Here is a 27,260-nt window from a genome sequence, read left to right as displayed (position 1 = left end):
GCTCTTTCAAACATATCATTATAATATTTTCCGACTTCCCTGGACAAGAAGTCACCTCGGCATAATGTCTATTGAAAAAGATGAGGGTTTGATCTCTTCTTCAGTCAAGCAATTTCACTGTAACATGGCAGAGATGGAATGGAGAATATCGTTGCTGTCAGATACAAACCATGTATGCACATATTTCAAGTTCTTGTTTTTTTCTAAACAAATTAATGCTCTACTTCGTCGTACATGAGTGTTGCAAAAAAGTAGAGATCTGTATTTGCCATGCAGTGAGAGTGAATGGAATCGCTACTCCTAGCTCTCTCATGGAGAACAGAACAACAGATAAAGATGATCGACAGAAGTAAATTATGTTTGGCCCTCAAGAATCCATCTCCCCCCTGACCGATGCTCATGGCCCACTGTCTGCTAATGTGCAGGACAAAGTTAAGAACCGTGGTGTCTTTTTGGACTCATTGAATTAAAGCAAACCGATCAGTAGTGTTGTGAAGGGCAGCTTTTATCAACTCAGAACCATAGCTAAATTAAAGCCGATCTTACCACTCCAGGACCTAGAAACAGTTATCCATGCCTTCATTACCTCTCAATTGGACTACTACAACTCCCTATACCTGTGAGTGACTCAATCCACTTTATCTCGCCTACAGATGGTTCAAAACGCAGCTGCCGGGATGTTAACTGGGACAAAAACAAGTCTACACAGAACCCCTGTTCTAGCCAATTTGCACTGGCTGCCAGTGAATTATAGAATCGATTTAAAATTTCTCCTTTTTCTTTTTATACCCAAAATGGATTAGCTCCACAGTACATCGCTGACCTGCTAAAGCCACATCCTGCCCTCAGGGCACTCAGGTCATCTTCTAAACAGCTCCTCTTAGTCCCTCAAACTTGACTAAAAACAAAAGGCTTTCTCTGTAGCCGCCCCCAAACTTTGGAATAATCTCCCATCCCACATTACACATTAACTCTAATGACCCACCTCTTCTCCCTTGCTTTTAGTTCTGTGAAGACCCTTCCTTGGTTTATGTATTGTCCTTCCTCTACATACATTGTGATGTGTTTTCAATAATTCTTGAGGGATTTGTTTTGTCTGTGCATCAGTTTTTAATTGTGAGTTACTTGTTTACATTTTGCTTGTTTTCATGGCTGTCATGATGTTGCTGGTCATGCTTGATTGGAAAGCACTTTGGGTCAACGGCTGTTGTTTTTAAATCTGCTGTATAAATAAATATGAGTTGACTTGACTTCACAACATTTGGACTTACAGTATAATTATCATTTGGCCAGCTAATATCTATACAACCCAAGATTCTTCTAACACAGTTCAAGTCTGCTTTAAAGAAACATTTTCTGTATGCTTCATTGTAGATAGGTGATATATTACTGCCCCGAAATTGAGGTATTGCGATTAAATGGTTGATGCTTGACCCATTAAATTATAGGAATGACATTCCAATTTATGAATTTCATAAAAACAGGTGAAAATTGCCTTTTTAACACCATCCCTCCTTGTCCTCCTGCACTGTTTTATTCCACTTTCATCATAAAAGTGAACTATAAAGTGTTTACCTATACATTCTATACAAAGGCTACAGTACACAGATGCAAGCAAATGCATACGAAGCCCTTACACGGTTTTATCATCAATCAATTATGCAACCCAATGTTACAGATCATACAAAGAGATACGAGAGATAATGTTACGATTATTCAGGGGAGAGACCTTTATCCAGGTCATTCTTCCTAACTATACAAGAATATCAGTCACCAGCTATACTGTATCTGGTAAAAATGGCAGTGGTCCAAAAGATGTAAAACATTAACCACTTGAACCCTAGCATCGCTATTTTGGGGGGAACGTTTGCCAAAAATAACAGATCTACAAGCTCACAGCGGAACACGTTGTGTAGATCGGCTAGTTTTGAGAGAGATTTGGTGGATTTGGAGTGAAAAAATAGTACAGTTGCAACTCAGGATTTGTTTTGCTAAGTATAGAGGGTTTAAGTGGTTAAATAAGTAAATCACTTGACATGAGCCAAACTTGCCAAAATACTATTTGTTAGCAAATATTGTGTATAAGTTTAATTCTTAATTTGCAAACACTTGTTGATGGTAGCATTTTTTAACTAACAGTTTCTTTACATTTACTTGGGTCTAATACCTGATGTATTATCAGTGGAGCAGGTCTGCATGTTTACAGTGTTCTTTTCACTTCTCAGTTGTCCCTGGCCCACACCTACGCAGCGCTTCCACTGCTACAAAACACTTTCAGTTCTGCATGCTTTTTCTGGAACTACGGAAACGGGTAGTTTTTGTGTCGAGTTCTTTGTAGAGTGCTCTGGTTGAAGTTGAGGCACATCAAACAGGGAAAGAAGAGTGCCTCTGGCAATTGGCTTTGGGAATAACAGTTCCATATTCAACCACCTGGGGGCAGTCCTCAAGTATACAAATAAATGTGGCTTGTAGAAATTAGAATGTCTACAGCTATTTAGTTACCTGGCACCCTTATTTACCAACCTGTCTAAATAGCTGGAGCAAAGTGTTCTATGGAAATTTGACTGAGATACATTGACTCAGATCATAGATTTCTGTTATCATTGTAATGGCTGTAACAGGTCACATTTCGAGTACTACTGACAGTACAAACTACTTTGATAGTGGTTTGTACAATTAATACTGTTTTACTACTTACAATACATTACTCCTACGCTTGCTACTATTGGTTCCACTGTTACTACCACTACTGCAACCATAACTAGTACTTCTACCAATACTGCTTCAAACACCACATCACCACATCTCAGCACCATCACTACTATTATGTATTACTCCTTCCGCAACTTATACTACAGTACCAATTCTATTACTAGTATTTGCCACCACTACTGTTACTTATTAATATTATACTACTTTGTATCCTTAGGTAACTGGTGTTGTTGGCCGAGCTGAGCTCCTCTCCTCTATCTTTCTGCTGGCTGCTTTCCTGGCCTACACAAGATCTACAAGCACAGACCACTCTATTGGTAAGTCTGTCTCCTCATCACTGCCATCTGTCATCAGACAGCCATACCAACCCTGCACCCTTGAATGCCAGTGCATACAGTAATGGCGAATCCACACCAGTAGCGGCAGTGATTTCTACCGTTGTTTTTTTCACTTCTTTTTCACTAAATAGGTGTGTAGTAGAAAGTGTCTGAAACACCACATCACCTTCATTTGAATGCCTAGTTTACGGCTATTTCAGACCAAAGCGCTCTTCTGGTTGGCTGCCGCCCTGTCTTTGAACTTCTCTCAACTTTGAGGAGGAGGTTGCTTCATCACCATAGACAATTGCTCTGAACCTTGCCACATCCTCAAAACACAGAATCAAATTTGGTACCGGCTCCTTACTAGTTTGAGTCAAATACTAAGGTCCTGGACAAATGGTGCTGCTGCTGTCTGTATTTTACAGATTCATTCAAGTGTTTAACAAACAAAGGCTTTACTGCGGTGTGACGGTCTGGTATACTAACAGTTGCCAAGGTTTATTTGAAGATCCATTTGAACAAGTTTCTATTTCTATCATCTGTCCAAGAAAATCACCCTGCCAACAGTTGAATCCAAGTTGAGTTGAATCCAAAGAGATAAATATTTTTGCGTCATAACGCAACAGTAGATAAAACCAACAATGGATTCTAGACGGCAATAAAGGAATACTTCACACCAGAAATAGCTTTCTATTCATTTCCCACCCAGTGAAGCCTTGAATTCATGGATAATTCCTTTACAGGGAATGGAGAAAATCAAAAAACAAAGAAAATGCTTGATGAATTGAAGAAAATAGGGGTCCAAGATGAACAACAGCAAAACTATATCAAAAATCAGTTTATAAACTCCCACACAGCTCTTACAGGTGTCATGTATCCAGTCATATCCTCAGTACTTCCATATTTCTTTTGCTCAAACTTTACTAAAACACTTCCGGTATAAACATACATGACACATGGATTATACTGTGACAGTTGTGTGGGAGTTTATGAATGTATTATTATAATATAGTTTTACTGCAGTTAATCTTTTAACCCTTGGGGGTTAAGTATTCTTTTAAGGTTCTTACACATGACCTGAACAAGCTTTGAATCATAGTTTCGCTACACTGAGAGCCTTGGTGCCAGGACTCGAGACTTACGGTGTCTTCTCGTCCAGGGGACGAAAAAATATATGTATTTGCGAGGAAAATGTATCTCTCCTGGGATGCAGTCTGAATGAAGATGATTTTTTTAGCCGAAACCGTGCACATCATTGTCACTAAGCAAACGATGCACAACTCGAGACATGATACCCTTGTTGAAGAATGGCATGTTTACAGAATGCTTGATAAAAGTTACTGCAGTTGTAGTACTGGTCATACATTGAAGAGGATAAACACAGGAGAAAAAGATGAAGAACAACAGACAGACTGACAAACTTAGAACTGTATTAAACCCAAGTATGGCAACCCCTGAGTCTAAAGTAAGGACATATTTAGATCACAGAGGAGTAATGTTCTTCTATTGTTAATATAGTCAACTGCTACTGTAGTTAGAGTTCTTCTAGTTAGACAGTGGGCTGCTTGCCAGCCAGCACCTGTCTTTTAGCCCCAAGACACAGCGCTCCCCTCTCTGTGTGTCTTTCAAAAGTTGGACAGTTAAGTCATTGAGTAACGTTACAGCATTTGCAAGTTATGACTTACGAGTAGAGACGTGACATGCAGTTCAGTTCATCCAAACTGCTACACCCTGAGAGATAATAGAGCGGAGAATCTCCATCCTCTGCTATATATAATTATTTATTTTCACATTCTAGGTACAATGCACAGACAAAAAAGATATTGTAATATTTACAAAAACGTAAAGCAGCTCCATCAATAACAAAAAAACATTCACAACCACCTGTAGGAGAGTTATGCTTTACTGTAATGTGATGCCAACATGCAGGTTATATGGAAACAAATAGGCTAACAGCTATCTTTTGGTTCGTGCCTTTTTCAACAGCCACCATCGTTAGGTTGGCTCATCCATTACATACCGGACCCTCCGCCTTCTGGGTATGTCCAAGTGAAAAAGTCACATGATATTTTACAGTTTATCCCCATTACATATGTCAAATGACAGAAACCACCAGTGGGCTCTACTTTCCCTAAGAGTTCTGTTTCCCCTGAGGGGTTTATACAGGTACAGTATGTGTATCTCTCAGGCCAAGTAGGCAGAGCTATGAAAGCTCTGCCTATGCGAGACTAGAAGGACCAGAATAATAATACATACATTATATTTATATATATATAAATACACACACATACTGCCATAAGGACCTGCCATAAGGAAGGGACTGCACACTCCAGAGAACAGAGATGGACAACTTGCTACTGCATTAAGTGATTTCGCCGTGGGCTTTGTCAGGTGCTATAGCTCAGGGCGAAACACATGTGCTAATAAATCACTTAATGCTGTAGTAAACTAAATTAAGTGGTACCTACCTTGACGATCCATACTTGGAAGTACCACGATGGGTCAATCTCGAAGTGTAGTTGCTTTTTTGATGTGAGGTATTGCACTGATTCTCATATATATATATATGTTTATATATAGTTTTTTAGTTTTCTTAATAAAACGGCATGGAATTTTACCCTCAAACACACATGATTTAGTGCATTGCATCATTAAGCTGCCAATTTTGGCAGATCTGTCAGCTGATAGATTTCACATGCCATCTGGCTGTGCTCACGCAGACCAGCTTGTTTGAGTCGCTAAACCATAAATTGACTACTTTAGTTTAACATCCTCACTTCACTGGCTCCCAGTGAATTTCATAATCATTTTAATCACATATAAAACATAGTCTGGCTCCTGACTATATTTGTGATTTATTGTTCCCTCTAGTCTATACTATAGCCAAGTAAGACGTCTTAGATCCTCACATCAGGGTATGCTTCTCAATGAATTTCCCATTGGGTTAAATAAAGTCATCTGAATCTGAATCTACTGCTTAAGTCCAAGGTTGATTGTGCAAGGCACGTTTATTTGTATATCACATTTCAACGCCAAGGTAATTCACAATGCTTTACACAACATTAAGACAGCATGGGTCTGGTTGGCTGACACTCTATCTCGCTGCATGGCAGCAGCAAAAAAATGTACTTCTCTTAACTTTGCCGCTCCACATTTAGCTGACTCTGCCTCCTGACGCAGTGGGGAAAGTGGTGGTCACTCCTCGCCATACTGTGTAGCTAATGCAAGGTGCTTTTTCAGAACGTAAAAGCGGCATACTGCTGCTGGTGTGAATTTGGCCGTGTCTGTAGAATCAGCATCAAAGAATGTGTAAAGAACGTATGTGTGCAGACTACAAACTCATAGCACAACAGTTGTCCAATTGTCTTGCCACAAAAATTGCTCATGGCTCTGGCTTGACAACCATTTACTTTTCCACCTTTACGTGTGTCTCCACTTCTAATAATCAATAAATGTTTACAATTTTCACCCACATTTAGCCCTGTAGGCGGTGCAGACGCACAAACAGGTTTTCATTTAGCCACCGAGATACTCTCGCCCTCTACTACGCATGCACCGGACTCGCACAGCGCACAGAACAAGCACCACTCAGCCATAGTAGTTGCGGTAGCTCCGCTCTTCTACTGTTACTAGGGTTACATCCGAGACGTGTGTGCTGGAAGTTTTTATTTGACTTTGTTAGCCTACTATTTCCACTGAGCCGAGGCAGCCGTGGGACATAAAACGCATGAGGAATTTTTCAAAAGCACGCTGTGCGTGTTGAACCGTATTTGTAGAACCGTATAAATGATTTGTAGAACATTTAGTATCTCATGCAGCTGTGTACATGGTCTTTTAGAAACATTAGCATAATATCCAGTTGTGCGCATAACATGTTACCATGAGGCTGGGTAAAATAGGTGTTCTACTTCATTCCTTCTGACCGCCAGAGGCGGTGTTTTCAACACCGCCTCTGGCGGTCATCCGGAATTCGTAACCTTAGTTATATGCATAACTTTCCTTTTAAGGTGCTGTTTCAATAAACAGTTTGTGCAACATGGAAAGGTTTTTACCTGCATATTCTCAATGGTTAAAAACCACCTCAGGTGACGCCACGCCAGGTAAATCTACATAAGGAAAGGTGAACATAATCTACGTGAAGGGAGATAATCCAACATAGGGAGACTAGGCCAACATGAGGAAAGTATTCCAGCCTGTTGGCAGGCAGTGTTCATGCCTTGTCCGATGGTAGCCGGGTAGAGATAGTTGTAATTGTGGGTGACTGCTGATGGGTGCATGCATGTGTGCATGCTTTCACCCACTGGCATGTCTTTGCATCTGTGTACATATCAAAGTAGTTAAATCTGGTATCTGATAACATTTTCTGTATGCTGGCTCCTGATCCGTTCTGTTCTTTGGAAGTGTCATGCTGTTCTGTATTTTGAACATTACAAAAACACTCGTGTTCAGGTGTGTTTGGAGAAATGCTTTGACTTGGCTCAGCTAAGCTCCTCGCAGGCGTTCTACAGCCTGGGAGTCGTGATTTCAAAGGCTGGGTCAGGTTTTGTTATTGGCTTTCTAGAGTCTTTGGACCAGCCAAAAGGGCCCTCAGAGTACCTCAGGAAATGTAAATGCATGTTTATGAGTATGTATCCCTCAGAAAGAAAAGGGATTCCTAGAATAACTTTTCCTTATGCAAATTTTGCACAAAATATTGTGACCATAACATTAAACTGAAATGTGTCGTTGGTGGTGTAAGGTGGTGTAAAAGTGCTGTAAAGTTTTTTTTTGTCAAAACTAAATGTTAAAAAGTTCTACATTCTGATATTAATCATTGCTATAGAGGGCCCTATCTTCAGTGGCCATTGCGCCTTGCAACATTTTTGTAATTAACAGTTTTGTGCAGAAATGTACGGTGCTAATGTTTTTCTCTGGTGTCCAGGCTGCATACTCACGTGTTATAATTTCTTTTCTGTCATTTTTCAGTTTGGACCCCCATCGCTTTGACTGTGGTCCTCGTGGCTGCAGCCACATTATGCAAAGAACAGGGAATCACAGTTGTTGGGATCTGCTGTGTTCATGAGGTGTTCGTTGCACAAGGGGTAAGGTTCATAACCTTAACAGTTTACAATGCTCACACTTTGCCATGTCTTCAACAACACATTTCAGAGGACCTTTGGGCTATACGGGGTCATTCAGAATTTTCACAACTGTCTTCCAGTACAATGTTTGTATTTATAAAGCACTGATGGCAAGCAGCTGTGTCTCTAGTTCCTGCTGCTGTCGGCCTCCAGCTTCTCAAACCAAACATGTCTTGGTGTTAGATTTCGCCACTATTTTCACACTCACTTCATGTGAACCTATCGCTGAACACAAAATAATCTCCGTCCCTGTGATATATCAGTTAATTTTTGTTTACGCATGGTACTGCCATTGTGCCATTTAGAGCAGTTTACCCAGCTTTGGTCTTGAGGTTCACGATACAAGAAGTGTCTGGCAGGTCTTCAGTAAGGACCTGGATGAGCCTTGCTTAATATGATGTTAGTTAGTTACCCTCCTCCTAACTTGCATTTCTTCCCTTACAACATCGTCATCTCTGAATCCCTCTTATACGTCTGCAGCTGAGCTGGAATTAACCCCAAATAGATCTTTCTTTTCTGTGCCTCTCCTAGTGTGCTCTGAGCTGTTCAGCTGTCTGTGGCAATACGAAGTGGAATGAACTAGCTTTCAGTTTCAAAACATACAGTAACATAAAATAAATCAAAACACAGGCTTCGATGAACACTGACTATTATGTATTTCTTGTCCTAGTTTACCCTGCCCATGCTTTTGGACACGCTTGTTCAAGTCCTGCGGGGTAAAGACGGTTTCCCCTACGCTGTTTTGCAAACACTCCTGAAGCTCATCGTACTTGTCATCAGCACCCTCCTGCTGGTCATTGTGAGGGTCCAGGTCATCCAGTCACAACTTCCTGTCTTCACCAGGTGGGCACCATCTTTTTATAATATCTCACTTGCCCAAATGATCCAAATGAGTGTTCCTCCTGCTCTAAACATTTTGCTACAACGTTTTATGATTGTGTAACTGCTGTACAATCACCGATTGCTGTTTGAGATCTCATGCTGACTTTTGTTTTATTTTAACTTTATATTGTCACATTATCTCACCTGTACATTGTACTGATTTGATTCTCATGGTTTTGTGATTGTTACGGCATGGCTCCTTTGTAGGAGAGGGTCTGTGAGTGAGTCTGTGAGTCTGGGCCAAATCTCGCAAACTGCTGGACCGATCGGTTCCAAATGTCTTTTGCATTCTGCCAATAGGCCAAAGATGTAACTCTGAATTTATTTCCACATATGTTTTATATTCTATTTAATATTTAACTTTTTTAAACTTTAATTTTATAATTAAAGTCAATGGCAGTCGAATCGGGCTGAAACCTTTCCCAAATATAGAGTCATACTACAGTACATCATAGATGACTGCATAGACAGGCCACATTATGTCCAAGATCCACATGGATGCCACACTGTTGACTCCGTCTTATTACATCACTGCATCACATTATTTATGGTTATATTCCATCTTCCTATCTTTTGCTTTATGCAAATAAATTGCACACAGCCTGTCAACACATTGGCTGACTAGCTTGTGTACATGGTTGCTTCAAGTACATGGTTGCTTCAAGGTCTACGCCAGGCCAGGTAGAAAGAATTGACCTCATGTTGGCACTATACCAGGACAATGTAAATACTTTTGAATGGAGGTCCTTCCTTGGCCTACTAGGACTGTGCGTTCAAAGTTTCTCAATGATGGGTCCAGTAATGCTTGTGGCATTATGTGCAAACATGCCCCTCCTGCAAACTTTGAAAGCCATCAACCATCTTGATCACATGACTACAGAGATAATGTGTGCCAATTTGGTTGAGGTTTGGACAAAATTTGTAGGAGTAGCAGCAAAAACTGAGAAAGAAAGAAAACGCAACATGGCGGAAAACTTGTCTGGTGGAAATGGGCGTGGCTTATTTGGGGAGTTCTGTAATGACCTAAGAAATCCAAAGGAAATATAATTTTATGACCTACGGTTAAACACATGAATTGTCCTGTTATAGTGCCACCATGAGGCCAATTTGAAACATGTAGGGCATCATTTCTTCCCTGGCCTAGTGGGAATTTGCGTGCAATCAAACGCTGCGTTCATGATTTGAGGCATTTTGCTTAAGACGGCTCACTACTGCAAACTTAAGATGCCAATCTTAGCCAATCAGGATAGAATATGACAAATCTGACGCATCTGTCTTGATCACATGACTATAGAGATAATGTGTATTGTGTACTGATTTGCGTGATGTTTGGACAAAATCTGTTGGAGTAATTGCCAAAAATGTGTTTTGCACAGTATATAACCTTACAAAGTTTTAAAGGAGAGACTGCAGGTTTCCCAAAACAAACGTATACGACTTACTCTAGGGCTAGCCTCTAGAGAGCATGTGCGTAAAGAACACTTCCAACAGCTGGGCTTGCTCCCCCTGGAAGCTAGGTTTGTACAACTCCAGCTCAATATGGTCCGTAACATCTACACTCAGGGCCCCTGAGTATCTTATGGATTTATTTTGTAGAAGTGGTGACATGCATGCCCAGAGCCAGCATTGCAGATCTGTACCCACCCAAGTGCAGAACGAATATGAGTAAATGCTCTTTTAGATACAGTGGAACACCTAATTGTAACATGCTACTACTGCCCATAAAGAGCATCAGTACATAACTGGTTTACAGGGTCCCCACGGTCATGAAATTCCTGGAAATATTTTGAAATAAAAAAAAAAAAAATCCAGTACTGGAAAAGGTTTGAAATTGATCAAACATCATCAAAGGTCCTGGAATTTATCAAGGGTCCTGGAAAAATATTTGGCTATGCATTGTTTTTGGCTATTGATTTTGTTAAAACAAAACATTTTCATAAACATGAATAATATTACACGAAATATGTAGTTTTTCGCCGAACGGGCTGTGTGACGGCAGCCTAATGTATGTCTCAAACTTTATTTTTGCTACACTGCCTATCTTTGGGCATTCTACATAGGAGTAAGAGACACATTATTGCGCCGAATGATTGTTATATAGGCCTGGAAATTGGGCTAAATATTCTGGAAAAGTTTAGGAAAAGTTTTGGAAATTCATTGCTAAAAATGTGTGGGGACCCTGGGTTTAGGAAAAAGGTCAAATCATGGCTTCTAGATAGCGTTGCAGATTTACACGGTTGTCTGTTTAATTTATTTATCTATGCTGTTAATAAGATAGTTTTATAGGGCAGAGTTGTATAGTTTTTAGAGTGGGCTTAGGGATGATGTATGTTCTTTGTTGTTATGTCTGTTTGTACAAGACCAAGGACCACAATAGAAATAAGTCTGCCTTTATTGTGTTTTCTTATCCTTGACATGTTATTTCAGTGAATGCATTGTATTGTACTTTTATTTCTCTCTTTTAACATGGCCCATAGAGCATGGGTTCCCAAACTTTTCAGCCCGCGACCCCAAAATAATGCGGAAATTGACTCGCGACCCCACCTAAACCTGGAGGTCATTTATGCACATAAACGTGCACGTTCGGTGCGCATTTGTAATGTATTAAAATGGTAAAATGTACTATTTGTAATCATTTTTAGATTGTATTTCACCCATTCTGTTGAATTTAAAATTGAAGGGAAAAAAAATGACCCAAAATAAATTTGCGACCCCACCGTCAGTCTCCCGCGAACTTTGGGAACCCCTGCCATAGAGCACCAAAGTCCTGACGTCACTACCAGTAGAGGGCGCTTTTCACAGGTTCGTGGCTTTACTTTTCGTGTTGATATCCTCATTGGGGAATCTTAGATCGCTTCATATAAGAACTGTGTTCCAAAAATAAACACACAAACATGTACACATTTACCCAAAGAGTAACACAATATAAACACTAGAAACGAGTCAAACAACCCAAAGACTACATTTCCCATGAACGCGGCCGCTGTAGGGACAGTGATATCAGACCCGGAAGTAGTAGTTCTTAAGAATTTTAAGGCAGAATTCATTACATTTTTGCCAGAAACAGGCTCTATCAATTATGAATGAATATCATAAACGATGCAGAGCCACCCCCCTGACAAAAACGCCGGGGTGGTGTGTTTATGTTTGGAACACAGTTCTTATATGACGCGATCTAAGATTCCCAAATGAGGATTTCAACACAAAAAATAAAGCCACGAACCCGTGAAACAGCGCCCTCTAGTGGCAGTTACAGCAGACTTCAGTGCTCCATTACAACTGTACTTTATTGTGAAGCAAATGTACGTTGCACAAGGAAAACCTACATCTTTTTAGGTCAAATTGTTTTATTTAAAATAATTTAGATTCATATTTTGTCTGAATTTATCTTTTGAATTTCTTTTCCCAGTCAATTAATTTGAGGTGATTTCGAACATGTTTACATACACATTTTAAAGGAAGGGTAAGTGGTATTTTTTGGGTAAAGCAAAAATGTTTTTGTTAAAAGGTTAAAGCACTATATTGTGATAGTAATCATTGCTAAAGACTTTTTGTTCAGTAGCATAGGTCTCTCCAGCGCTTTAATAAACAGAAAATAAATGTTCAGGTGAGTGGCCAATCAGCATAGTACCCATTTATCAGCTTAAATTTGATAGTGTTCCAGTTCCAATTTTGTATGCTCATTTCTTTGTCATCACTCAACTTGTTTATCCTGTGTCCTGTGTGAGTTCTCTCTCCTGATTGGATAAAATTGGTATCCCGCCCTGAAAATGCATTTTCTGTTTCATCAAGAGCTGGAGGGACGGCGAGACCCCTGTTACTGAACAAACACTATACCAATGAGTACTATCAGATTCAGAATATAAAGGAATTTAACACTTATTTTAACAAAAAAATATCACTTACCATACCTTTAAATGTGTATATGCATATTGATGAATATGCCTGGTTCATATCAGGTAACATTTCAAAACCATTGTCTCTGCAGGCCTCTACGGTGCTGGCATTTCATGGGCATATGCCAGGAGGAATTCTTTTGTGCTAATGTGTTAAAAAAAGAAAAGATGCCATTGTTGACGTGTGCTTGTGTACTTTGTATTGTAGCATGTACTTGTTTGTTTTTAGCACTGTAATTCCTTTTCTCACGCTTTATTATTTCCTGATGAAATACTTTTGATTGTGTGACCCAGAGAGACGTAACTTAATCCCATACTCTGAATGGCCTGGATTGAATTAATAATCAAACCAAGTTTCAAGTTGACTTTTTCCATGTTTTGTGCAGTATGCAACTAACATACTGGACCAGAGCTCCAGCAAAATAACTTTTCGAAACAACTTTTAAAAGCACTCTGCTTTAGCCAGGAGAATATTCTTTCAGATTGCAGCTTTAACTCATAAAATTTACAGATTGCAGTTTTATCTCAAATGCGCAATCTCAATCCTGTGTGAGACGTCAGCAGTGCTGCCTTAATGCCAGGACGTTACGTGCTGCAGCACTGGGAACCAAGCGGCAGGACAAACGTGAATAAAGCCTCTACTATCATGGAAAGACCGACGAAATATTGAAACAATGGCTGCTGAGGAACCGGTGAAACAGTGAAACACTTTGGCACCCTGAATGTCAGGATCTCCATTGAAATACTTGACTGTATCTTAATTCTGTGTGACAGCAGATTCCACTTACGCATGCCATGGCATTCCACACAGACACATCCGGGTGGCGTTTGAGATCACTGATCAAAGATGAAAGGGACTTACAATAGATGACCTCCCTAGATAATCTCTTATCACTAATCCAAAGGATGTCTTCAGATCGTATCGGTGTTTGGAATTAGAGCAGTATAGTCATAACAGTGAGGAACGTTCAGACTGCCACCATCTCCATTGTGATTGATATCGATGACTTATGAAAAGGTCTCCAGACAGAGGTTGGGCTTGCTTGCTTCATGGTACGTCCTATTATAGTTTAGAAGCCACCAAGGGTCATCATTGTTGCAGTTTTTCCATTTACCACTAGTGTTTGTTTAATGTTCAAATGTGATACTCAGTTGTGGTTAATTCGTTTTCATATTGTTTAACTGGCGTTTCTTTAAATATATACTGTAAATAGTTTGTGAAAGTGCTGTATTTATATGGTCTTACCTGACAATGTAACAACCATGAAAGAACATTCCCCTACTAAAGCTGTTCTGGTAGTTACATTTTTATCCGAGCCCCCCCCCCCCCCCCCGTTCTTGATTCCCATAAACGTAATTGCTATCGCGATTCGTGATTGTTACCGCCGCCAAATTAATTTGATTTTCGCCAGAAACGGACTGTATCAAATATGAGTGACTGACTATCGTAAACAATACAGAGCCACCTCCCTGACAATAGAGCAGGACAACTTGTTTATTTTTGGACCACAATTCTCAAAATACACTTTCTGTGGCCGCGGTTCCTTTACCGTATACATTTTCTACTTACATGTCCATGTTTTACAAGGCAAATTGACGGTTATTCTCTTGTGTTTCTTTGCTGTTTGAAGATTTGATAACCCGGCGGCGGTCAGCCCCACCCCCGCCAGACAGCTGACTTTTAACTACCTGCTTCCTGTAAACGCATGGCTTCTCTTGAACCCATCGGAGCTCTGCTGTGATTGGACAATGGGCACCATACCGCTGGTGGAGTCACTGTTGGACCTTCGTAACCTGGCCACGCTGGCCTTCTACACCATGCTGGGACTGCTGGCCTTCCACAGCCTGCGCTACAGACACAGCTCTGCAAAAACTGTCATCATGGTGAGAGAGGACGCCTCTTTTTACACATATCATTGATTTGATCCCCCTGTAACTGATACTCTAGTGAGGTAGTTATTTTAAATGAAATAGTTATTTTATAGCATATCAAAGTGTTAACCCATTTAGGGCGGGAACCCCTATTTGTAACTATACCTTTCAAGACGGGAACCCCTTTTGGGGTTGTTGTTGCTATGTACAGTATATAGCAACATACGTTTTTTTTAATTTTTGGATAAATATTTGATGTTTTTCAGAAAACTTAGGTCAGGATTTAGAATGCGTTTTTAGAATCGGCCTTAGTTTTAAATGGGTTAAGCGGCTCACCGATGATGAAAACCTGATTTTTCAAGTAGTTATAATAGGAATGTGCAAAAGTTAATATTTCTAATGTACATTAATTGTAAGTGGGTTGTCTGAACCAAGGGTTCCCAAACCTTTCCATGCCGAGGACCCCCAAATAGCCGTAGCCTCTAGCTGTGGCCCCCTATTGCGAAGTTACTTACTGTACATGTAAAAGATCTACACACACACACAACAAAACATTTAAATTACACTGGCAAATATGAAAAAAACTAACATACAGCTTCACATTTTTCATTTTTATGAATGCAATTTAATTTACAGCTGTGATGCCATGTCCAGTTTGCTCATCTGATTATTTTTCAACCCCCCTAATACGTTTCTATTATTTTAAGCAAGTTTACATCCGATTGAGCATGTTGAATTGGTGGTGGTGAGGAATTAACTGGGATCGGTTTTCTTTGCCCGTTTTCATATCCGTTCTAGAGAGAACCAGTGAATTATGGAAACGGTCTGTGTGCCTGCGTGTGTGCATGTACAGTAGTGTGTGAAAACCAGGATTTCCACAGGTACCACGGAAAACCTGTTGATGCGAGCCGAGGTTATGTGAGAGAGTTTTCTGTTTGGCTGTTCAGCCTCAAATCAGCAGAGGAAGTGAAACGGAATTGAACAGTAAGCACAGGCAGATAGTAGTAATGGGCTGTGAAACAAAGTCCATGGCAAAGACCTTATTTCTATATAAAAGGTTTATAATATTTAACATTGTATTTTAAACTGGCATAATAATCATGAATTTAATTATTTGTGTGTGTAATTGCAACTGCATTTAGATGCATTAGACACATAACCAATTGCATGCTGCTGTGTTCAGCAACAGTGTTGTGGTGTGAACAGTCAATCGCATACAAACAAATGAATTACCTTTCTGTTTAAAACATACATCAGTGCACAGTTCACACTCTCTTGATTATGAGATGGAATCTGATTATTAACAAGACTAATGGTACTTCTTCACACATCACACGGTACTGGGAAAGCATGGCACCATTTTTTCACCCTCTCCACTTCCATCTGACCCGCACCGGTACCACAGGGGTCTTTCCTACTTGTCAGCAGTATGAGGTCATTTTGGTAACCTTGCTTAGGTCTGTCAACAGCTGAAAGAAATGGAGCACTGCGACGGCTCAGAAAAAAAGAACTAATTTGAAATAGATGAGAGATAGACATGTTTTGTTTTGTTCAGAATAAACCCTCAGGTAATCATAATGTTACAAGCTGTATAGCTGTGAAGTATAACAAAACACACCTGTATTCTTTGTTTATGCAAACGAACAAAACAAAACATTATCACTCTTTAGCATTGCCTAAATATGTTTCTTTTTATGTTCTCTTTTCAGCTACATTAGCTTTCATTTATTTGTTCTCCTCTCTCTCTCCGTCTTCCACTCTTTGTGTGACTAAATTAACAGGTCTATTGTTTAATTGTGTAATTAATCATCAACCTATATTTTTACAGTGAGCCATACCTCCTCCGATGTGCTTTAAAGCATGTCATTTCATCCACAGAGATGAAAATAACGTGTAAGATGATCACTGTTTAAATATAACTGGATTTAGAAGACAGAGAAAGGTTGCTGGTAAATGGTCTGCCTTTTAAAGGTTTCATGACATTCAGTTTTACCACACATTAAAAGTCTTTGTCATGGTCCTTCAAACGTGTATAAAAAGTTTTAACAAAAAATTCCACTCCATTGATCCATGGCAGGTGTTTTTCTCTCACATTTCTAAAGCCTTTTCAACTGCAATGAAAAAATAAATTTTTGCATGCGGGTGTCGCTGTTGAGGGATTTTGCCTGTCAATCATCGCCTCTGCTTCCCCCCCCCCCCCCCCCCCCCAAAGGAAAGGATAGGGGAGGGGAGGGGCTAGGAGGAGAGTGGGCGGGATTAATCGGCTGTGACATCACTGCCGAAGGGCCAAGCTCAGATTACTTTTCAGCCTAATTATTCAGAAAACCCCAGACCACAGAAAATCCACTGAATGTTCAAAGTTCAGATTTTTTGGGTGTAATTGAGGTCATAAAACCCCCTAAAAAACATAAAACATAAAAAAAAGTGAAAATAAATGTCATAGAACCTTTAGAATAGCATGTTTAGCCAAAGCTAATAGCAGACCAGGATCAAACTCTTTTGTGTATTTGTATTCATGTTAATTTCATCTTTGGAATTCACAACTTGGAAAGTACTGTATGACCAATCTAAATGTTATAATTGTGTTATATGCACATATAACACAATTATAACACAGCATATTCTAGGCAGGCTATTTTAATTATCTTTTTGAGGCATACTTGAATGAATTGTTGTGACTGCATCATGCACACTACTGACCATATAGACTATTTGTCTGGCCCCTGGCAGGCTGTCAATGTTTATTTAGTTTTAAATTTGTTTTATTTTGTGATTCATTGTACAGCAGCTTGTAACTATGTTTTGAAAGGCACTCTATAAATAAAGTTTACTTACTTAGAATCTGCTTCTTCAGCACCATGGAGAGAGATATGAAAACTTACATATTCAGTAGTTTATATAATCTGCATTATATAAAACCTTTTTAGAAAATACATGATTTACTTTTTCCACCCTCTATCATTTGCAGAAATGATGCTCCTAAAAGTTTAACCAAAATGAATCCGCTATTAATAAGGAAAAACACTCTCACTCTCCCCCTCCTTCCCTCCCTCCCTGATGGCTAGTCAACTATTCTGACATATCCTTAAGTGACACATGGAAGAAAAATACGAGTAGTTTCCAAAGATGTGGGAGATTATGTCTGCTATAGTGAGTTAGAAAAGCCCTTCAGGGTTTCTGGAAGCCCATACCGTGAAGCCTCAGAATTCCAGCCAATCAAAATTTCTCATGCATACTGTGTAGAAATGTGTATTACATTGTATTCAGGCCCTGGAAAATATTTTGCTTTGCAGAAACATGTATTTGAAGATGTTTTGCCAGGTTGTAAACTGAAAGACCGCAGACAGTATGTAATTGAATAACCCTTCAGTTTGCTCCATTTTAAGGAGCTGAAAATGACCCTAATGTCACCTAATCAAATTTGTTTTTAAGCAAATTGTGCAGAGCATTTACCCTGATATCAGTGTGTTGCTTCCTTTACAATTAGGTCACCACTAGGCCTCCTTGTCTTCCTTAACTTTCCCAATGTATGTTTTCTTTTTATCTTAGACAATACCTCTTTCTTTTCCTAACAACTTCTTAAATAATTATTCTAGGACTACAGCAATAATGTCCGGACAGTACTGACCCTCATATTTAACCACTTAGACCCTCTCTATTTAGTAAAACACACCTGAGTTGCACTGTACTTGATGCAATCTTTTTTCCCTCTTCACAAAATCTTTGCCCAACATACTCAATCTACAGTACAAGCTCAGCTTGTAGATCTGCTAATGTCCCCCCCAGAATATGGATGCTGGGGTTCAAGGGGTTAAAAGCCTGATTTGTTTAGTTTGGCCGATATATTGACCATTATGTGACTTGTGTTAGACCCGACCCGGCTGTTAGACCCGGCCCGGCCCAGCCCGCCTTAGGGCCCGTATTGGCTGTATATGTGTCTGTATTTGACCATCACAGACACGTTTTGCACAGTGAATTTCACCCTAGACCATTGCGAGCATGTCTCAGCATGTGCAATAGGCTAGCCTCCTAGCCTGCAGCTGATGCACGCTGTTAGTCACGTGACAACAACGCCACACACACAGCACAGCAGCGCCAGCGGTGGAAAAAGTACTCAAATGTTTTACTTAAGTAAAAGTATCAATACTGCAATGTAGAAGTTACAAGTAAAAGTCCGGAATTCAAAATGTACTTGAGTAAAGTACAAACGTATTGGTATCAAAATATACTTAAAGTACCAGAAGTAGAAAGTACTCATTATGCAGAATGTCCAAAATATTTTTGAAATTTTCTATTTTCAAATGGCCAAAATGTATTCACCTGTTTCCTAGGCTTTTCACTGTGTTCCACTTCCTGTCTTTTGATCCAATGAAATCCAATGAAACCGGTCAGATGACTAATGATATCCAATGAAATCCGACAGGAAGTGGAAAACACAAGCCTAGGAAACAGGTGGATACAGGGCTGAAGTGGTTAATGTATATTTTGTAAAAATAATCTAAATCTACAAAGTAACTAGTAACTTAAAGGGATATTTAACTTTCAAATAAAATAAACATTAAAAGAATATGTAAAAAATAAATGAAAAAAGTAATGGAAATTTCACGGCTCCCCACGCATTAGGACATTCTAATAAGTTTTCAAATAATTGTAGTCGAGTAAAAGTACAATATTTGCCTCTGATATGTAATGGAGTAGAAGCAAAAGTACTGAAAATTGGAAATACTCCAGTGAAGTAAAAAATACCTCAAAATTGAAGTACCGTACTTGAGTAAATGTACTTAGTTACTTTACACCACTGAGCAGAGCACACAACAAAAGCCACACACAATTGTTGAACGATGGACAGCCAGAAGATAAAGGAAAAGTTGCCATGTGCAGCTTTATTTTGGCGTGCAATTTAATAGGTACCTAATATTTGTAGTTGCGTTTAATAAAACGCTTTTTAAAGTACTTTTTAGTTTGATAGATTTGTGTGTTCTTGACTTGTGGTTTGTTTTTATCAGAGAGCAAGAGTGCAGCTGTTTGTGCATCAGAAATACATTTGAAGAGAAATTGAAGAGAAGCAGGGAGCGGTTTCAGGCAGAAAGATGCGCCGACCGTAGACAGCTCTGTGATTACGTCCGCTGCAATACCCCCTTTCCCTGTCTGTATCTTCTATACAGAAATGAGGCAGAAGTATACTGCAACATTTCCACCTTGAACAGGCTCTGTAAAAGGGGATTTTGATTGTGGAACTTCATTAGCACATTATGCATCAAACAGAGAGCATACAGATACATTTGGAGCAGACGTAAGATGTAATCTTTTAACGAATCATGAGCAGCTATTTTCAGTCAACCAGTCCTTGGAACAAGTGGAGTGATTAACAAAAGAGTCTCAGCATTGACTTGACGTGTGTGTGTGTGTGTGTGTGTGTGTGTGTGTGTGTGTGTGTGTGTGTGTGTGTGTGTGTGTGTGTGTGTGTGTGTGTGTGTGTGTGTGTGTGTGTGTGTGTGTGTGTGTGTGTGTGTGTGTGTGTGTGTGTGACGAAAAATACTTAAAATAAATGTAAAAAAAGGCCCACAGTGAATCTTGATCTTGTCCAGAGTTAGATCTTACTCTTTAACCCTGTGGTAAACGCTGAGTCAGTCTGTGGTTTGTGATAATTTTTGTGCTCCCTAACTGTGCTATATTACCTGAGATCGCTCAAACAGCCGCTTTTCTGGCTTACACATGCTTACAGTAACATAGACTGTATTTTGAAGGGGTGTGTGTGTGTGTGTGCACGCGCGCATAAGGAGTGAGTCGTGGGTGTTGAGAAATTAGTATCTGTTGTATAACAGGCCCTTGACTTTCTTAACAGTGAGGTCATTAAACTTTCTTGCACCAGTGCTCTGAGGCCTGCCTTTGAGAAAATTACACCACAAATCAACATAGAAAGTAATTCTAATATTGACCTTGTCAGAGAGGCTTCCGTAAGGCATCAGCCTACTAAGCCTAGTTGCATGGGCCCTACAGTACTTAAGCGAGAGATGTATACAGATGACTGAGATCACACATTCTTTCCTCCGCCTTTTTTCTAGCTATCATGTTAGAATACTAAGAACTGCATCATTGTAGTTTACATTAGAATGTCATGCTATCATATTACAAAGTACATTATTTTAGTTTATATAAAAGCTTGTTCCATCTGATCTGTGCTATGGCTGAAATGTTTAACCAGCCAAGTACTGCAACCAACTGGCTATATTGTTTACAGCAGGGGTCGGCAACCTTTTTGACCTGAAGTGCTTAATAAAGTGTTTTTATTTTCTTGATAGTCAGTGTGCCAAATCAACATTAAGTTTAATTATGACACCACGTCAAAATAAAATATTTCCAACTTATTTTGATTGTCCATATACATAACAACCTTTATTTTTCCCTTGTTCTTATTCTTTTGAAATATTTTCTTTCACATCAGGATGTAATGATCATTAGACTCAGCAATACCCCACCTATCTCCCAGACTCCCTCCCCAGTCAGAGTTCATAGTTTGAATGAATGTAGAATTATGTGCAGGATATAATTTGCATATAGATGTAAGGAGACTTAATCAAATTGACTACATTTTGTTTTATATTTTATTTTAAAAGAAAAATCCTCTCAAGAGCTCCAATGCCAGTGATTACCCTCCGTTGTGCCAATGTTGGCACCCGTGCCTAAGGTTGCCTACCCCTATGTCAGTCATTGTATCTGACAAAAAAAACAACCATTATTGCGTGTGAGATCTGACTGAGATCTGATTGATATAAGATTTACCACCTAGACCTCAACTCTTCTCAGAGAGGTGTTCTTTAACAAGTCCTTGCAGGATTGTTCACTCCCTAATGTGGTATTCTGCCATTCTTTTGTTGCAAGGTCGGAACACAGCTTATACAGCTCGATAAATTGTTGACATTAGCTTAATCACTGGTGAAGTGTTTTTAAACCCCAAATGTTTGAACTCATTTCAAACAATCCCTGTGTTCCAGATGGGTGAAGACTGGTGGAAGAGGTTGTGTGAATTAATTATTTAGTGTAAAAGCAGCTAATAAAACTGAGTACTTACCTGGGCCTACTGTATGCCATGGTCATGGCATATTGGAAAAATCCAATAATATTTTTTAATAGCAGTAGAACAATCGACTTTGATTTTGGTCAGTCATGCACATTCCTCCTAGTTATTAATAAAAAAATATTCACGTTTGGTCAAAACAAAATATTTATGCTGTGTAAGTGTTATTGTGTTGAAAAGACGTTAATGTACTATAACACGTTTTAACAACTGCATGGAGCGGTATCACCGCTGTGGAGAAATATACTGAATGAAGGGATACATTGTTTTGTCCTGACTGATCGGCATGATGACAACTAGGACAATGGGACAAAAAAACACCCTATCCTTATAATACAAAGTATTTTATGTAGACTTTGACTAATCTTTATCCACAATTCTTCAAAAGAAGAATTGTGGAAGAACCTTCATGCCAGTTCTTGTACCCACCTTTATTCTGCATTATTTATGGCACAATGACAAAACAAACTTGAAAGAAAAGGGAGGTGGTTGTGACACGATTGGCTCTAGTTTGAGGGCGGTAACTGTAGTAGGCTACCTAAGAGTTCCTAGAAACAATAAACTGGACTGACAACTCTGAGGCCCTCTATAGTGCTGTTTCCCAAACAGTGGGTCGGGACCCATATGTGGCTCGCAGACCAATTTTTGTGGGTCGCGAGTAAATTAAATACCACTTAATTTTTGGTTTCCTACATTTTGTTTTTAGTTATTATTTCAAATGATTTTCAAAACATTCCCCCCAAAATTCTAAAATTAGAATATTGTACGGTAAAAACAAATTCCATTAAATATACAAAGAATACAATACAAAGAATTCCATTAAATGTATATATATATATAAAAATACAAATCCAGTAATTAGAGGGGAATAAATACTTTTAAGAAGTAGTGACAATGGCAGATCTACAAGCTTGTAGATCTGCTATTTTCACTTGTTTGAGTCCCAGGCAAAAATCTGATTTCTCCTGTGGGTCTTGAGCTACAAAGCTTATAATAAAATAAAATAAGATTAATATTTTGTAGTTTTAGAAATATTTCACTTTAAAAGTTAAAATTATAATGGAAGTCAATGGAAGATTTTGGTACGTCACAACTACTTTCACCTAGAAACTCCATTCACAATTTTGAAAATTCAGCTTACTGTGGACACACAGGCCTGAACTTTTTACATTAAAATGTTTTTAACTTTTAAAACTTAAGTGATAAAACTTTGGACCCTCCCTATTCCTATTTTATTATTAGTACAAAACCTACAATAACCACATACAGTCTATCTACAATGTGACGCGTTATGAGCTTGTAGATTTTCTGAAAATGTTGAACAATGGTACTCAAAGTATATTTTGATGCAAAAACGTTTGTACATTTCAAGCTGCAAAACTCCCAGTACATTTCAACCTCCAATTTAACATTAATGGTGTGCATTGGTCAACATAACCCCACAGCTCCCCACCCCCACACCCCATATCCCCCTCTCAACCCCCAACCCCCCCCCCCCCCCACGCACGCACGCACGCACGCACGCACGCACGCACGCACGCACGCACGCACGCACGCACGCACGCACGCACACACACACACACACACACACACACACACACACACACACACACACACACACACACACACACACACACACACACACACACACACACACACACACACAGAGGTGTGTAACTGATGACAATTAGGAGAATGGAAACATGTGCTCCCAATCTGATCAACCGGAGGCAAGTCTACACCCACACACAACACACACATAGATACCAAGTCAAACAGAGCACTGCCTGGGACCTTGACTGAATTCGTACTTTTTATACGACTATTTTTTGTCTTGAAGAAAGCCCACATAGTTTCTTCAGAAACAATATTTTTTAGTTATTTTCTATTCTTGTGTCTACTCTCAACTGTACTTTTTCAATGTTTTACTCTCATTGCTGTTGCTGGTGTCGTAACTAATTGGTTTCACACACAGCAACTTCTCTTCTTTTAAACAATTGCGTCTTGTGTTTTCTTGAACAAAGTGTATATGTCAGTCATTTTTGTATACTGTATGTGTCCAAAACCCCCTTTATTTTCGTTGCCAATTACATAGTCGAACCTTCTCAACTTATCTGGCAATTGTACCAAGCAGCGAGAATTTCACACACACACACACACACACACACACACACACACACACACACACACACACACACACACACACACACACACACACACACACACACACACAAACAAACAGAGATGGTTATAATCACTGAGGGAGGCACTAGAGGAAAGGCCATAGTGTCAACTAAATCAGTTGGGTTCATCCTGCAGTCTGCCTATAGATTATGAGACATATTGTTTGCAAAATTGATACAGGCAACATCATGGGGGTCACACAAAATAGTTAGGGTTCATCGAAGAGTAGATAGCATCCTCCAGGCTACTCTCAGCAGGGTTCCCACGGTCATGAAATATTTAGACATTAAAAAAAACAGTTTTCCAGGCCTAGAAAAGGTTTGGAATTAACTGAATGTTTGGATATAATTTACATAGTTTTTGGCTATTGATTTTGTTCATGTTTTGTCCCAAAACATGTCTAGCATTACTTGAAATACGTGTGGACTAATGTATACAGGAAGTCACGTGACAAAAATAATAGATCTACAAGCTAACAACGTGTTGCACCGTGATACGTTGTCAGCTTGTAGATGTCTAGAGGGCATTGATAGAACAAAATGTTTATGAGTCTCATCATTGCTGCAGGCCTGGAAATGGGGTAAACTACTTTGAAAACGTTTTGTAAATTCATTGTTAAAATGTGTGGGAACCCTGTCTCAGTGAATGTTAAGCATATCCGTCCGTTCGATTTTTAGATAACTTACACGTATGTGCTGGTGGGAATTTTGGCCTAATGTATATATGTGTGTATGTACTGTATATGACATACTGTACACCCCCTCTCTTGGCTTGTCCCGAGAATCCTCTCAAACTTGTCAACACGAAACACAGAAAACCAAGTCTCTGTAGGAAAGATTGTTATCTTGCATGTGACTGTAATCCCATAAAGCTCAAGGACATTTTAAACATCCAACATTCAGTTTATATATACTCCTGACTGAGTAGCTGCAGATCAGTGATTGCCTGTAAAAAAAAAAAACGAATCTATATATTATCCCTTGTTTCCTGCTGTAACGAGATCTGTGCTATCAACGTGCACAGCTTTTTTTAATCAGGGATTATACAGTATGTTGGCTAGATGCTATATACTGGGAAGTGGGGGTGGTTGGCAGGCCTTCTACCAGAACCTTCATCACCTGCGGCAGCGGCTCCGCTGTAGGGCCATTGCTATTCTCAGATTCTCTGCGGTTTATGTGAGTGAGGGTAGTATTGAGGAGGTCTGTTGAAAAATGTTGAAATATTGCAATAGCCCACTAGATCTACAAAGGAATTATAGTCCCAGTGATGTACAGTTTAAGTATCCAGAATTCACTGCCCATAACTTCTCGCAGAAAAAGACAAGGATATCATGAGAAGAATGCATGCTGAGGCGAGAGCAAGTAGCAAAGCATCTGCACCGTAAGAAAGCTGGAAGCGGAACAGAATTAGTTTCCCATGAGTTTTTTATGATCTACTATAAAGACCGCTACCTTTGTCATGTAGGCTAGGCTTGCACATCCTTTCAAAGCAGTGAGCGTGTGAACCTGTAAAGTGGAACTGTTGCGTGGCCCACTGTCTTGTTGCAGTAGTTCTCAGGCTTTAAAACCTAAAGAACACACACAAAAAAACGTAACAAAGTGTCAGTAGGCATTATTTGCTCTGCACCAGATCTTACATGTACAGTATCACCCAAGTTATCACTTTGGTGGTGGAATATTTAATGACTGATAAACAAAATAAAAGTTATTTGTAAGTGACCTGTTTCATATACTGTATGAAGTGTATTTTGTCACTAACTTCAGTATAATTGATTCCATTGAAATTGTAATAGCTTATCAAGCAAAAACTGAATGCTTGTCTAGTCTACCTCTATCCATTTATACTGCATATAATTACACACACAATCTTTCCTTTCACTTATCCACACAAAGTTCACTTCTGACAACGGGCAGCCTTGAACATCTTGAGCAACAGCTACATCACATCACTACCTCACTGCTTTGGACATGAACTATAAAGCCAGTTCTTTGGCTGTATTTTCTTTCCATTTGAGATGGAACTATCCACTACAGATTCCATCCAAGAGTGGGATACATTTTTTATAATTAATATTTTGGCGGTCTTGTTTTTTTTCCCTGTATACCAATTACCGCAATTGCTTATATAACCCATAACTTCATGACTCAAATGCTTTGAAGAGTTTCATTCTTTTTTAACATATTGGTTACATATGATTTGGCAGACGCTTGTAACTATATCAGTTACTTAGGAGTACTTTCATATAAAGCCTAGTACTAGTTTATTCAAATGATTTTGGCTGTCTTTTATGTTTGTTACATGTCAGACTCTGTGCTGTGACACTTTTTGGCCGAGGTATGCACTCTAGGAGTGCAATCTTTCTAATGTCATATTTTCTCTGTTTCAGGCTCTGTCTTTGATTGTCCTGCCTTTTATTCCTGCATCCAACCTCTTCTTCCCTGTGGGGTTTGTCGTGGCAGAGAGGGTCCTTTATGTGCCGAGCATGGGCTTCTGTGTGCTTGTGGCACATGGATTCAGGATTGTTTCACATAAAGGGTGAGTGCATGTCCTAAACTAGGCCACAGTACCATACAAATAGTAGGCTTCATCTGTGTACCCTGGACCTTGTAGTCTTCTAAAGACCGGTATGTGCTCCATCCGATGTCCGAATAATTTTCAACAAGTGTAGGTGTTAACTACAAAATGAGTGGAGTTATGGTCGGTTCATATGTTACAAACTTGTGAGGGGAGTAGAGGGGTCCATCCAGACCCATTGAAAGAGAGTTAAAACTCTTTGATCTCACCGAGTGTTTTGCCTGCAGGTGGTCCAAAGGTCCACCGTGACCTGACTTTTTATTTTGAGCACAATTTGTATTAATTTGTCTTTCTCCGATATTATTTATATATTCGCTACCTCTGCTACAACTTCATCCTCAGGGAAAACACTGTGTAGCATTGTATTTGTTCAGATTGTGGCTACGGGATAAGATGAGAAAATGGCTTTGTGATAAGTTGAGCCTATACTGTATATAGTTGGTTGGTTTGACTGACTGTACATGGGTATGTGCTCTGTGTGTGTGCTTCTGGTATCGATAGTGCAGGAACATTAGTATTGAAACCATTTCAAATATTTTTTACAGATCGTGTATCTATTTTTAGTCACAAATGCGAGTGAAATGGTCGAGCTGAATAATGCATGTAAGGCAAATTTGTATTC

The 27,260-nt window shown here is 39.4% G+C and overlaps 1 protein-coding gene across 2 annotated transcripts in view; it reads left to right on the top strand.

The window, feature by feature from the left end:
- tmtc3 (transmembrane O-mannosyltransferase targeting cadherins 3) overlaps nt 1-27,260 on the top strand; it is a 57,618-nt gene that overhangs the window by 8,063 nt on the left and 22,295 nt on the right. For both annotated transcript variants that reach the window (XM_084060317.1, XM_084060318.1), the window contains exons 4-8: nt 2,930-3,029; nt 7,998-8,113; nt 8,823-8,995; nt 14,562-14,814; nt 26,451-26,599. In XM_084060317.1, coding sequence (XP_083916443.1) covers nt 2,930-3,029; nt 7,998-8,113; nt 8,823-8,995; nt 14,562-14,814; nt 26,451-26,599 — 791 coding nt within the window. The remainder of the gene's footprint in view (nt 1-2,929; nt 3,030-7,997; nt 8,114-8,822; nt 8,996-14,561; nt 14,815-26,450; nt 26,600-27,260) is intronic.

This window comes from Gymnoscopelus microlampas, assembly GCF_963454915.1.
Source record: "Gymnoscopelus microlampas genome assembly, chromosome: 6".
Classification (NCBI taxonomy): domain Eukaryota; kingdom Metazoa; phylum Chordata; class Actinopteri; order Myctophiformes; family Myctophidae; genus Gymnoscopelus; species Gymnoscopelus microlampas.
This window is presented reverse-complemented; position numbering and strand designations above follow the sequence as displayed.